Source organism: Oryctolagus cuniculus, chromosome 18, assembly GCF_964237555.1.
Source record: "Oryctolagus cuniculus chromosome 18, mOryCun1.1, whole genome shotgun sequence".
Classification (NCBI taxonomy): Eukaryota; Metazoa; Chordata; class Mammalia; order Lagomorpha; family Leporidae; genus Oryctolagus; species Oryctolagus cuniculus.
The window spans coordinates 33160509-33173101 of NC_091449.1; the positions used below are offsets into that span (position 1 = coordinate 33160509).

Below are 12593 nucleotides of genomic sequence, written 5' to 3' on the forward strand. Positions count from 1 at the left end.
GCTTTGTGCGCGGCTCTGCCGTTGGCTCGTGACCCCGGGCCACGTCACTCGGCCTGTCCCTGGGACTGCGTGGAGGCTGTCTGTGCACAGCGCTGACAACAGGGACTGGCGCACCGGGTGGGATAGATGTGGCCGATTCCCGTGGAGCCTGAGCCGTGTCAGAGCGCAGCCTGCCACGGGGCCGGGAGCAGCCTGCGCTGCTCCGGGACACTGAGCACGGGAGGCAGCCGGGGAGGTGCCCACGGGGATCCAGGGACAGCTGGGCTGGATGGGCAGAGGCACCCCTGGCAAGGGGCCGACAGGGCCCCAGGCCTTCATCTGCTCAGGCCTGAGGCGGGTAAGGCGAGGCCACCAGCCTGACATTTGCAGGGCTGTCTCGCACCCGTGTCACACGTCACATCTCCTTTTTGCCCTTCACCGAGCCCGGGGCACAGCCCTGGGGCCCGCAGCACACAGGGAGGTGGAGGAAGGGGGAGCTGAGGCCCCGGCACCCTGGCCCCCACTCCCTTCCTCTTCCTCCTCCTCCCACTGCTCTGGACACCTGGCTCCCTCCATGGCCCAGGGTGAGGTCTGCCACACGCACAGCCTTGAGGCTGCGATAAGATGCCACAGACGGAAGGAACCGAGCCTCGCTCTGCTCAAACTTGAGCCAGAAATCAGGAAATCACAGCAAACCCCAGGGGAGGGAACCCTAAGAAACCATGCGACTGGGGCCTGCACTGTGGTGCAGCGGGTAAAGCTGCTGCCTGCAGTGCTGGCATCCCATATGGACACCGGTTCAAGTCCCGGCTGCCGCTCTTCCGATCCAGCTCTCTGCTATGGCCTGGGAAAGCAGTAGAAGATGGCCCAAGTGCTTGGGCCCCTGCACCCATGTGGGAAATCCGGAAGAAGCTCCTGGCTTCAGTGTGGCCCAACCCTGGCCATTGTGGCCATTCTGGGGGTGAACCAGTGGATGGAAGATCTCTCTCTAACTCTGCCCTTCAAATGATTAATATAAAAATCTTTAAAAAGTAAACCTGTTAGATTTTGATCACAGTGTAAGTTGGAGAACACGGGTCTGGTACTTTGTTTTGCATCACAATGTGGATGAAACCCAGGTCCTTGACCGTCCTGCAAGCCTCACCATGACCTGGGTTCCCTCTGCCTCTCCCCACCACACCAGGACCCCCCTTTGCTGTGCCTGACACACTCTGCTCTCAGCTGCCCTGGCAACACACGCCAGCCACAGGACCTACACACTCATGGCTCCCTCCCACACACGTGCCCTTTCATCCTTTGGATGTCAGCTCACACACCATCTCCCTGACAACGCCCCGATCGAGTGCTAGCCCATTCCTGGCTTCGCTTTCTTCACGCCATTGACCGTGACTGGAAAGTGTCCATCAGCCCCTACAGAACGCAGGCCCACGGATACTTCCCCGCCATCTCCACCACCGTCCACCCACTCCCAAGGACTCTGCCTAGCATGTAGCAGGCCTCCACACAAGGGGACTTCAACAACCTCATGGAAGATGGACTTGAAGGGTGAGTTTATTTTGGTGCAAAAAAAAGTTGAAACCCATGTGTCCAAGGGGGCTTCAGAAAGTTCGTGGAGAAGGTGCATTATGGAAAACTGAGGATTTCCAAAGCTGATGACAGGGTGGGCGCTTGGCACAGTGGGTGAGACACTGACATCCGCCATCAGAGGGCCTAGGTTCCAGCCCAGCTCCGCTCCCTATCCCAGCTTCCTGCTAACATGCACCCTGGAGGGCGGCAAGGGAGGGCTCAAGTATGTGGGTCTCTCTCTGTCAGCCGCAAGGGAGACCTAATTGAGTTCTGAGCTCCCAGCTGCTGCACGGCCCAGCTCTGGCTGTTGTGGGCATTGGGAGAATGAACCAGTGGATGGAAAATCTCTCTCTCTCTCTGACTCTCAGTCTTAGAGAGAGACAGAGAGAAAGAGAGGGAAGGAAGGAACAGAGGGAGGGAGGGAAGGAGGGAGGGAGGGGAGATGACATAGAAGTTTCAGATTTTTCCACCAATATAAACTAATTTCCCATGAATTTTCCTAAGTTTCCTCCCAGGCCTGCGTCAGCCCCTCCTGCACTCCACAGCGCCACCTGGAGGGCGCCCCACTTTGTCCAAAGTCCCCAGGGTTCATTGCAGTCTTTGGGGGTGGAGACAGCTGAACCCAGAATTCGACGGCTCCTGTTCATGCCTCTAACTGGGAATCATGGTAGTGGGGGGCTCAGACACCAAGACCCACTCTGTTCATTCCACTAACACAGCCAGAACCTGCCGGGGTCCAGTCCCACCCCCACGCCCCACAGCTGCGAGCTAGGGCCTGAGCCCTGCATCTTCCCAAGACTGCTCAGCCCACGGTCCCTTGTGCCCACAAATGTCTCCCTGATGTCAAAGGACACACGGCACGACAGCCAGGCCAGGCACAGCAAGGGCAGAGACACTGCACACCATGCCTGAATCTGCCAGGCTAACATCCCGGTTGCCTGTGCCGGTCCCCCAGGCCCGCCAGCCTAAGCCTCACCCTCCACGTAAGGACAATGCAAATGCCAGCGCCGGACAAACCATCCTCACACACACACCAGAGAAGCCAGTCGCTCAGCATTTCGACGCTCTGTCATTCAAATCATTAGACAACCAGGATGCATTCTGGCTGTCTTCAGCTGACTTGCCGGCCCTGGCTGATGGCACTTCAAAGGTTCACGGGGTGACCCAGGAAACCAGCAGAATCACTCAGGGCCCAGGGTCAGGGTTGCACCAGGGGCTGAGGCAGGTACAGCCGCCGCGAGAGCCACGGGCACCGGCCGCTGTCTGCACCTCTGCACTCCAGAGGCAGGCCTGGGGCCCACGGAGCTGGAGGAGTTCCCAAGCCAGCAGAGGCATGTTCAGCGCACTGGACACGAGAGATGGCGCAGGCAGGGCCCAGCCGGTGTGGGGTGTGAGGGAATTGCCGTTTATAGGCGTCCATGAGTTTTAAAGAAGTCTGGCTGCTGGGTTATAAACAGCTGCATCCACCAATGGGCCCCAGGCCCACTTTGCTAGCTGGGCCCAGCAGGTGGAGTGGGGAGGGGAGGGCATTGCGGGAGAGGACTCCTGTGTGGCAGCAGGTTAGGTGCTGGCACAAGTCCCCTGGACACTAACTCCAGCTGTCCCCGAATGCACATCCCCAGCACAGACACCCAGGCCCTGGAGGGGTCAAGACCTCGGGGGCAGCTTTTAGGAAGTGGAGCCCCTCTCCAGCCTGGCCCTGTATAACTGGACCCACAAGGGGTTGCCCACGGGATGAAAAGAGCCAGGCTTCCCAGTAAAACACCTGGGCGCTAATCAAGGGCCAGGTTTGGGGTGGGGGGGCTGGTGCTGGGAACAGGATCCTGACCCCAGGGCAATAAAGGCCCCTCTGCAACCCCCCCACCCCGCCTCTGTGGTCCTGTTTGCGTTCCCTCTGGGCAATGGCTATGCAGGCCAGAGACAGACATAATGAGCTGGGCCTTCAGTGCAACCGCGCCCCTTCAACCACAGGAGGAGAGCACCACAGCTCCCACCAAGTGATGGGTGCCTCTGGGTGCATGGCCCCCACTTGCATGAGTGGGAGACGGCTGAGTGTAGCAGGCACAGCTCCTGCGAGGGCATCAGGAGGGGTTGGTGCTGGGTGAGCAGCTACACCTTGCGTGTGTGCCCGTGGTCCTTCGGCCTCGGCCAGACGCCAGCTCCCTGCTCTTCTGGCAGAAGAGGGGCGCCCTCTTCCTCGCCCCCTTGAAAGCTGAGTGCAGCCACATGGCCTGCCCTGGCCAAACAAAGACTGAGAGCTGGCGGCCATGAAAATCACTTCCAAATGGAAGCTTGGAGAGGTGGTGCCTGAGCCACGCCCTCCTCCTCCTTCTTCCTGCCTCAGTGACCATGGCAACGTGGATGGACGTGGACATGAGCTTAGTCCCTCCCCTGCCACCTGCCTGGATGTGTCACGCAAGCTGCAAACGTGTCCGGACGCAGAGACACAGAGGATGCTTGTCACTGCAGCAGAGCCTGACCCGTGCACCTGACCCACGGTGCCTCCGCAGGCGTGCGTGGGGGGTCTGCCTCTGCAGGAGGCGCAGTGCTACCCTCTGTGAAGAAAGGACGTCTTCGTGTGTGTGCAGCAGCCGGGCTGTGTGCGGTGCAGTGTGAAGAGTGTGTGCTTGCTCCAGTGTTCTTGCCAAAACCAAGGGGAGAGAAAACCCTTTCACCTGGGCACAGCTCTGGGTTCTCAGAAAACATGGGAGAAGAGACAGGACCCCAGGCAGGGTAGCAGGTGCCCAGGGAGGACCCGCACACAGCAGCTCCCCTTCCCAGGAGGCCTCACTGGACGGCGCTCTGAGGACACCGGATAAGGCCACTGTACCCACTGAGGGCCACACCAGCCTCAGGCCCAACACGGGTGACCCTTCCTCTGAGCTGGGCACCCCTCTCCACAGCCCTGCGTGCCCAGCCCCATTGCTTCCTGTTTCTGGTTGTCCTGTGCGCAGCTGGAGGTTCCAGGACCTCAGACCCAGCTCCTGGCTCCACACAGCTCCACAACTCACTTATGCAGGCCACATGGCCACCAGCCACGGAGCCAAATGTGAGCCTTCTGACTCCAGCTCCAGATTCGGGCTCTCCTGGGGGTACTGAGTCAGCAGAGGCTAGGAGGCCAACAGCTCACACCAGCCAACCCGGAGGAGCTCAAACTGTTCAGCAGCGGTGGGAATAAGACCCCAGCCCCCTGGCTTAACCCAAAGACCCCTGGTGCTGACAGAGGGGGGACACCCACCGAGCCTGGGCAGGTACAGTTGTGGGGGCACTCACCTGCAGCTCAGTCTGGAAGAAGAACTTCTGTGGGCACTGTGAGCAGTCATAGATCTTGTCCTCCTGCCCGTGCACGGCGAAGATGTGCTGCTGTAACTTGTTGGCCTGGACAAAGACTGGACAAGGACATGGCCATGAGGGCCCAAACCAACACAGCCCAGCCATATGCAGCAGCTCCAGACACCCCAGGCCCAGGCACACTCAGCCAGACAGTGGATCACTGGAGCACTTTTAGCATCAGCGAGCAGGGGCTGGAGCCAGGTGAGTCGAGCGCTGCCACACGCATGGGTGGCTGTGCAACCTTGGGCAAGTCACTCAACCTCTCTGGGTTTCGTTTTCTCATTTGAAAACTGGAGGTCGTTATGGGTACCTCCCTGGGTGGCCAGGCGGATCTAATCAGCTAAGACTCACGGGTACTTAAAAAGACGGCCTGGTGCACAGCGGGGCAACGAATGCCGTCATCGGCTGCAAGCGCAGGACACTTTCCACGTGTGCGTGCCTTGAACACCTCTCAGAGCCGTGGGGCAGGCACTGGTGCCATCCACGTCCCAGACCACAGAGGTGCTGGGAATGGGAGAGGGCTCGGCCATGGTCTCCCTGCTAGCAGGCGTCTGAACCGCGACGCGAAGCAAACAAGCTTAGCCCCGGGTCTGCCAGCAAAGCTGCTCAAGCAACGAGAACTTGTATTCTGTGGCTGAGATGCTGTCAGCCCCAGTGCGAGGCCCCCCCGGAGCCTGGATGGGCAGAACCCAGCAGCTGGGGCCACTTCGTGCCAGCCCCCGCACTGAGCCCGAGTGTGATGGGAACAGATGTGTGGGGGCTCCTGGGGTGGAGGGGGAAGAAGGCACCAGGGTGTTCCAGGACTGCTGGGGGCCCCAGAGGGTGTGTGCATGGTGGGGGGCTTCCCCACAGCAGAGCGTCCTCCCCGTGCCTGTCACAGAGCAGGTCGCAGCCCCAGATTCCTGGTGGCGGAGGTCCCGGAGGTGCCCCAGACCCTGGGCGCACACAGGAGGTGGCCCTGAAGCAGCTGCGTGTCTGAGAGGTGAGCACTTCAGAGACCCCCTCCCGCCAGGCACCCTCCCCAGGGTGGGCTTCCCGCCGTGGCAGACGGCAGATGTCGGGAGAGGCAAGGGAAAGCTGGGCGCCCCCACGCACACCGGCTGCCATCTGGGCAGCAGGAGGGGCCGGCAGAGCCCCTGGGACTCGCCTGGGGCTGGGACAGCCGCTCGCCTGGGCCAGCAGCCAGTCTGGGGGCTGGGGACTCGGCTGGCAGAGCTGTCCTTGACCCCTCCAGCCTGGAGCACGGATGGTGCATGAGCTGGGACAGGGAGCTGGGCAGCCATGTGCAGGCTGAGGAGGAGGGGGAGTCAGGAGTGTGTAAAGGTGGGGTCCCCCGTGGAGACTGTGGAGAGCTCTCAGCTCAGGGAGACAAACAGAGCCCAGGAAGGGCAGACAGCAACAGAGGGGCTGGGGCTGGGGTGGACGAAGAACTTCCAGCAGCTGTGTATGGAGGCTGCGGCCACGGGTTAGCTTTGAGTGGGAGGAGGGCGGGCACTGGACCTGTCAATCCCTTAGGGCACCTCCTGGCAGGTGGATCCCCACCAGGTCCCTAGGGGGAAGGAACACGGAGCAGCAATGGAAAGGCTGGGCCCCGGGTGCCTCTCTGTCCCCACCGGGTCTCCCACGGGGCACATGCTGGGCAGCTCACCTGTGAAGCACACGGGGCATTTGAAGGTGCCCCCCATGCCCTCGAAGCTGTGCTCGATGAGGTGACAGAGGAGCTTGGCCGGGGAGTCGAACATCTGGTTGCACAGCTTACACTCGTGGTTGATGCCTTCCTCTGCAAGGAAAACCCAGACAGTCAGCGACCCTGCGGGCACCCCTTGGTAGTGGGGAGCTCGGACACCAAGACCCACTCTGGCTCTGGCTGGCCCAGCCCCCTTGGGGTCAGTCCATAGCATCCGCTATGATTTCCCACCAGGTGATCGGGCAGGAGCTCTGCAGGTCCCATCTGACCCCATCACTGTGGAGAGAGGCCCAGAACAGGGACTGGACAGAGAAGGGAGTCTGATCAGGATTCTAAAATGTGCACTCAAATACGGATCAGTGTGTGCTGTGGGCCGGACACTGCTGTGAGCTGGGGATTCTGCAGGGAGCGTGGCAGGCCATGGCTTTGTCCCATCCCGGTGTGTGTGTGTGTGTGTGTGTGTGTGTGTGAGTAGCTCGGAGCACACCGGACACTGCCCGGGTGATGTGAGTGCGCTGGGAGGGACGCTCTAGAACTGCAGGGGGCAAAGGCCGGGGTCAGGCAGGCCACAGAGCGCACTCCGCAGAGGGCCTGGTCCGCGCCAGGCCACAGAGCGCACTCCGCAGAGGGCCTGGTCCGCGCCAGGCCACAGAGCGCACTCCGCAGAGGGCCTGGTCCGCACCAGGAAGACCCGGATCTCTCTGAAGAGTGCTGACAGCCACGGCGGGAAGCAAAACGCACAGCTTCAGCAGCAGCTCATGGGCAACAGGAAAATCAGAACTCGGCCCCGTCTCCCCAGCTGCGAGATGCTGTGACCCCAAACCTTCAGGCAAAGGCACCTAGGAAACACAGAGCGGGCCCTGAGTGCCACCACTGGGGAGGCTCGGAGCCCAAGCCTGGAGCCTGTGCCAGGATGTAGCAGAGCTGAGTTCAAATCCTGCCTCTTCGCCTGCACTGTGTGCCCGAGGGTCAGCAGCGGGTGTGGGGACTGCCTGCTGGAGCGCCACACCAGCCGGGGCAGAAGTCCAGCGCGATCACTTCCTGGGTGACCACAGACAAATGACACAACTGCTCTCTGCCTCAGTTTCCCCTTGCTGAGACGCTCTGCTGCAGCCTTCTTAGAGCGGGCGTGAGAACTGAGTGCATTAAATACGTGCCGAGGGGCTGTGAAGAGCCCCTGGCACACAGCAAGTGCTCAATAAGAGTTTATTGCTGGCACACTGGTATCTGGGACAGCCAAGGACACGCCCCCCCGGACCCCCCAGGGAACAGGACTCACCATAGGCGCCAGGTGCTCTGATTTGCCCTCAAAGGCAAGAATTAGATAGCAGAGGGGCTCTGCCGGTGGCAAGACACAAACACAGATGGGCTGAGGCTCCTGGCGAGTCCCTGGGTCCCCAGGCCCTGGCAGGGGCTGGCAGGGACAGCAGGCATTGCCCACGCCCCCGGGCAGCCCGCCGCAGAGACATGCACACACGTGTGCATGCAGGTGGGCCTGCCCCACATAGCCCACTGGCTGAACCTACCAGGTGCTTGTCATGCCCCTGGAGCCCCGGCAACTAGGCCACACGCCCCCGACAGAGACTCAACACTTCCCATTTACACTGGCAGAAAAGGAATTCATTGACAAGTCTGGGGACACAGGGTAGGCTCAGCACGCTCGCCACACAGGCCCCACGCATGGCCCCTACCACCCTTGGGGAGATGCTGATCATAATTAGAATTGGCCTCTGATGTGTGTGTGTGCGGGGGGGGGGGGGGTCTTCCAAAGACTCCCCCTTCCAGCACAAACAATGCTTCCCAGTGCCTGGCACAGGGTTCAAGGAATGAATGAATGACTGAATGAGTGAACAAATGAGACATCACCCTCACAGGTGGCCTGGCTACTCGAATGTTGACAGCCCTTGGACAGGAAGAAGGCAAGGGATGTGTGAAAGTGACCATAGTTGTAACACACTGACTCTCAGCTGGCTGTGAAAACACATTTCTAGGAATAGGAAATGGATTCAGAGAATTAGATCATTTGTTCAGGTGACATGGGCAGATGGGCGTGGTGCTCTGAACAGGACACAAAACCAGCCCCACTCTGCCCGCACACCACCCCCAGGCAGCCCCCTCTGACTGATGCTGCACACACACACACACACATACACACACGGCTGCCCCTTGCTGGGCACAGTGGTCCCTGAGTCATTTAACCACATTCTGTGAGTCCCTCTGATCCTGGCAGTGACGCGATGGACCCAGATGAGTCTTCTCTGAGAGCTCACCACGTATCAGGCCCCACCTGGGTCCACCTACACACTGGCGGAGGAGGAGCGAGGCCCTGGGCCTGGCACGCTCTCGCTGCCTGCACGGCCAGAGCTCGGGCAAGGCGGGATTTACAGCTGTCCGTGAGACGGCTTTAAGCGCTTGGCTGTGGATGAAGCCTGCCCGCCCGACACACAAACATGGGGCGCACGGAGGAGGCTCCCGCGACTTATAAATCAGAGAAATCGTGTCTGACAGTCACTTTCCGTTCTCTGAGTGCTGCGCGATCCATCAGCCCAACCCCCCCTCCACTCCCACCTCTCCCACCCCTCCTGATTCAGAGATGCAGCTACACCCAGCAACTGCATCCATGAGTACGTGCCCAGCAAGGCAGCCCAGGAGCTGCAGGCAGGTGTCCGGGCCCAAACGGATGTGGGTGCAGCCACCCACAGCCCCAAACCAGTATCAAAGTGAGGTTCCAGGCTGCTTAGACCAACAGCCCCACACACAAGTGCGTATCTAGGGACCCTCCTCCTTCCTCCTCCCCAGGTGTTTAAAGGAATCAAACCTGGGGAAAGAGAGGAGGAGCAAGTGGAAGGGGCTGTGGGCACAAAGCGGGGAGGGGGGGTCCTGCTGATCTGGGACTCTCTCCCACTCTGGCAAGACCTTTTGATTTGCAAATCTGTCTGAAGCAAGGCCTTCAGCCCACTGAAGGGGGGTGGTGGTTCCAGGGTGCTCCCCAGGGCGTCCATTATGTGTACCTCTGCCTATAAAAACCATCCAGGAACGCAGGGGAGAGGGCGGGGAGGGACTGCCCTAGTTACTGTGACAAACGCTCCTTGGCGAGCCTGTGACCCAATCCGAGGCAGCCGGAGGAGGATATTGATAGAATGCCACCACCATCACTCTCGCCCCGCTGGCGCCGACAGCCCCTCGCTCTGTCCCAGGAGGCGGCCGCAGAGAGTGGTACCCTGGGAGAATCCCTTCCACGCATTACATAAGACGGCTTCTCGGAGCAGAAGGACAGGGCTGTGTGGGAGCCCCAGGCCCCCTGGACCCATGGCGCGGGGGCTGTACAGATCTTGTGAGTTAAGACCCGCGGTGCCTTCTCCTCCTCTACATTCTGGGTTTTGTTTTGTTTTGTTTTGTTTTCATATCGCACATGACAGGCATCCATAAGAGAGACCCGTACAACGCAAGTGAACATGCAGTCCCGCTCGTTTGTAGAGTGAAATGCACAGCTCGCCTGGCGTCCCCCGGAAGTCGAGGCTGTCGTGGGGAATCCACGGCTGCATTATCATTAAAAAAAAAAAAACGCAAAAATAAATAAAAACCCAAACCGCTAAACAAACAACCCAGCGAGCATGAAAATCCCAGAGTCCCTCTCCCTCTTTTGTTCTCCTCTGCTCGGGAATAATAAGTGTTAATTTTACACTTCATTTCTCAAAAAAATAATAGGATGTGCTTTTGCTTAAAACCAAGTCAGCCTGCTGGAACCTTTCTGGCTGAAACTGTGTCAGCCCAAAAGAGGGGCTGCAGGCTTTGTGGAGAGCGCCGTGCCGAGATGACAGCCCCCTGTAATGTCCTCGCCAGTCACTTTTGTCTCCGAAAGCATTTGATCCCTGGCAGACACACACTTATTTCCATACGGGTCTTGGGGGAAGCCGGGAGGAGAGAGGGCTGATTATCAGGATCCTGAAGGAGGAGCTCGTGTGGGCACCGCGATGGCAAAGGCAGGCCTGGGCACACGCCCAGGGGCCATCACTGACTGCCTGGGAGGGAGGAGCCACGGGCTGCTGAGGGCAGTGGGCAGGGCACTGCTCTTGGGCTCCGACGCGCTGAGCACGAGCTGCTGGCTGCAGCCATCTGGACGGGTCTGGCCTGGCTCTCCTCTGAGCTGGGACCCCACTTGGGCACGTAGCCCTGGGAAAGGCATTGTTAACCTGGCCCTCCCTCTAGCAGGGACCGGAGACTGCCGCCAGGTGCTGACCGGGACATAACTAGCCGCCGACACTCAGGAGGCAGCCCGCAAAGACATGTAAGTTAGAACCAGAAATCTGGGGGCCGGCGCCATGGCTCACTTGGTTAATCCTCCGTCTGTGGCACCGGCATCCCATATGGGCGCTGGGTTCTGGGTTCTAGTCCCAGTTGTTCCTCTTCCAGTCCAGCTCTCTGCTGTGGCCCGGAAGGGCAGTGGAGGATGGCCCAAGTGCTTGGGCCCCTGTACCCGCATGGGAGACCAGGAGGAAGCACTTGGTTCCTGGCTTCAGATCGGCATAGCTCCGGCCGTAGCGGCCATTTGGGGGGTGAACCAGCGGAAGGAAGACCTTTCTCTCTGTCTCTCTCACTGTCTATATCTCTACCTGTAAAACAAACAAACAAACAAACAAACAAAAAAACCCAAAAACCAGAAATGCTTGGGTCGGACACTCATGGGCTGTGGGTTACCCCTGGGTAAGTGACCCAACCTCTCTGACCATCAGCAGCTTCTGTCAGAGAACGGGAACGCAAGCTGGGGTGTTGTGTGAGGCAGTCCGCCTGTGCCCGCACTCGTCCCCAGCCTGTGCCGTCCTCCTGCCCTCACAGCGCTCTGGTGTTTGTTCGCACAATACCTCCTCCAAGAGGTTTCCTGGACACCTCTGGCTCAAACAGCACACACCCCATCCTTTCTAGTACCTTCCCCGCCATTCATGCCCATGATGGCACTTACCACCACCTGGCACCTTGACAGAGTTGATTAGCTAGGCAACAAATTCATGTTCTCTCTCTCTCTCTCTCTCTCTCTCTCTCTCTCTCTCACACACACACACACACACACACACACAAGGGTTGTCTGTCTGCTGCACCATCACGGCCAGGACAGGGTCTAGCACTAGTGATTTGTGCAGAGCGGACAGTGCAGGCTGGGGACACGGGAGGGAGGTGCCGGGAAACGCTGCTCTTCTACATCACGGTCCCCTCCAATCACACAGCACTCAGGGCTTGCGAACCCCGTCCTCGTCTGCAGTGATGATGCCTGGACCCTCATGGGACCACAGCGTCTCCCTGACCAAGCTGCAGAGGCAGGGCAGCTCCCAGGGACCAGGCAGAGCTGGGCAGGGTGTTCTCCCCACACCCCTGCCCCCAGCAGCCCTTTCTGAGTGCAGACCTGGGACCCAGCAGGTGATTCTGTGCCCCTGATGATCCCTAAACTGAAGGTGAGGTTTCCACATGTGAGCCGGGTGGGCCTCCCCATGCACAGGGGCCAGGGCCTTTCCCTGTGTGGGGAGGGGAGGTCGCCCCCGTATCAGGCAGCAGTGTTCACCCTGCAACACATTTCTGCAGGTGGAAGTAACACAAAGCAAGGTGTGGGCTGCCCGGCCCAGCCGAAGCCCTTCTGCTACCAGCGCTGGCAATGCACCTCACAGACAGGCAGTCCATAGCTCCGGGGGGCTGAGCCCATTGCCCACCCAAGTACGAGGTCCAGCAAAGTCCACTGCAGTCCCAGGGCTGGGCTCAGAAGCCACCAGTCTTCGCCCAAGCTCATGAAGGGGCAAGATGAGGGGATGTGCAAGTGGGACCCCAGAAGAGGACCCCTCTGACACCATCCCAATAAATGAGCAGGAACAGGTGCAGCACAGGAAATAGAAGCTGGTGAGGGGTCAGTACACTGTTCCTTGGGAGGAAGAAAGTTTGGCAGAATAGACGAGGGCAGGTAGCAACATAGGGGCAACCATTCCAGACTGTTCTTCTGTCCAATTTAGCACAAAATACCCCAAGGAAATGACTCAAGCCAGGC

At 59.7% G+C, this 12593-nt stretch overlaps 1 protein-coding gene across 9 annotated transcripts in view; it reads right to left on the reverse strand.

Moving 5' to 3' along the window:
• The window catches only part of ZNF423 (zinc finger protein 423), a 328940-nt gene that overhangs the window by 21398 nt on the left and 294949 nt on the right, over window positions 1-12593 (reverse strand). For all 9 annotated transcript variants that reach the window (XM_051833900.2, XM_051833899.2, XM_070063168.1 and 6 more), the window contains 2 exons: window positions 6527-6658; window positions 4819-4934 (listed from right to left, as the gene is read on the reverse strand). In XM_051833900.2, coding sequence (XP_051689860.1) covers window positions 4819-4934; window positions 6527-6658 — 248 coding nt within the window. The remainder of the gene's footprint in view (window positions 1-4818; window positions 4935-6526; window positions 6659-12593) is intronic.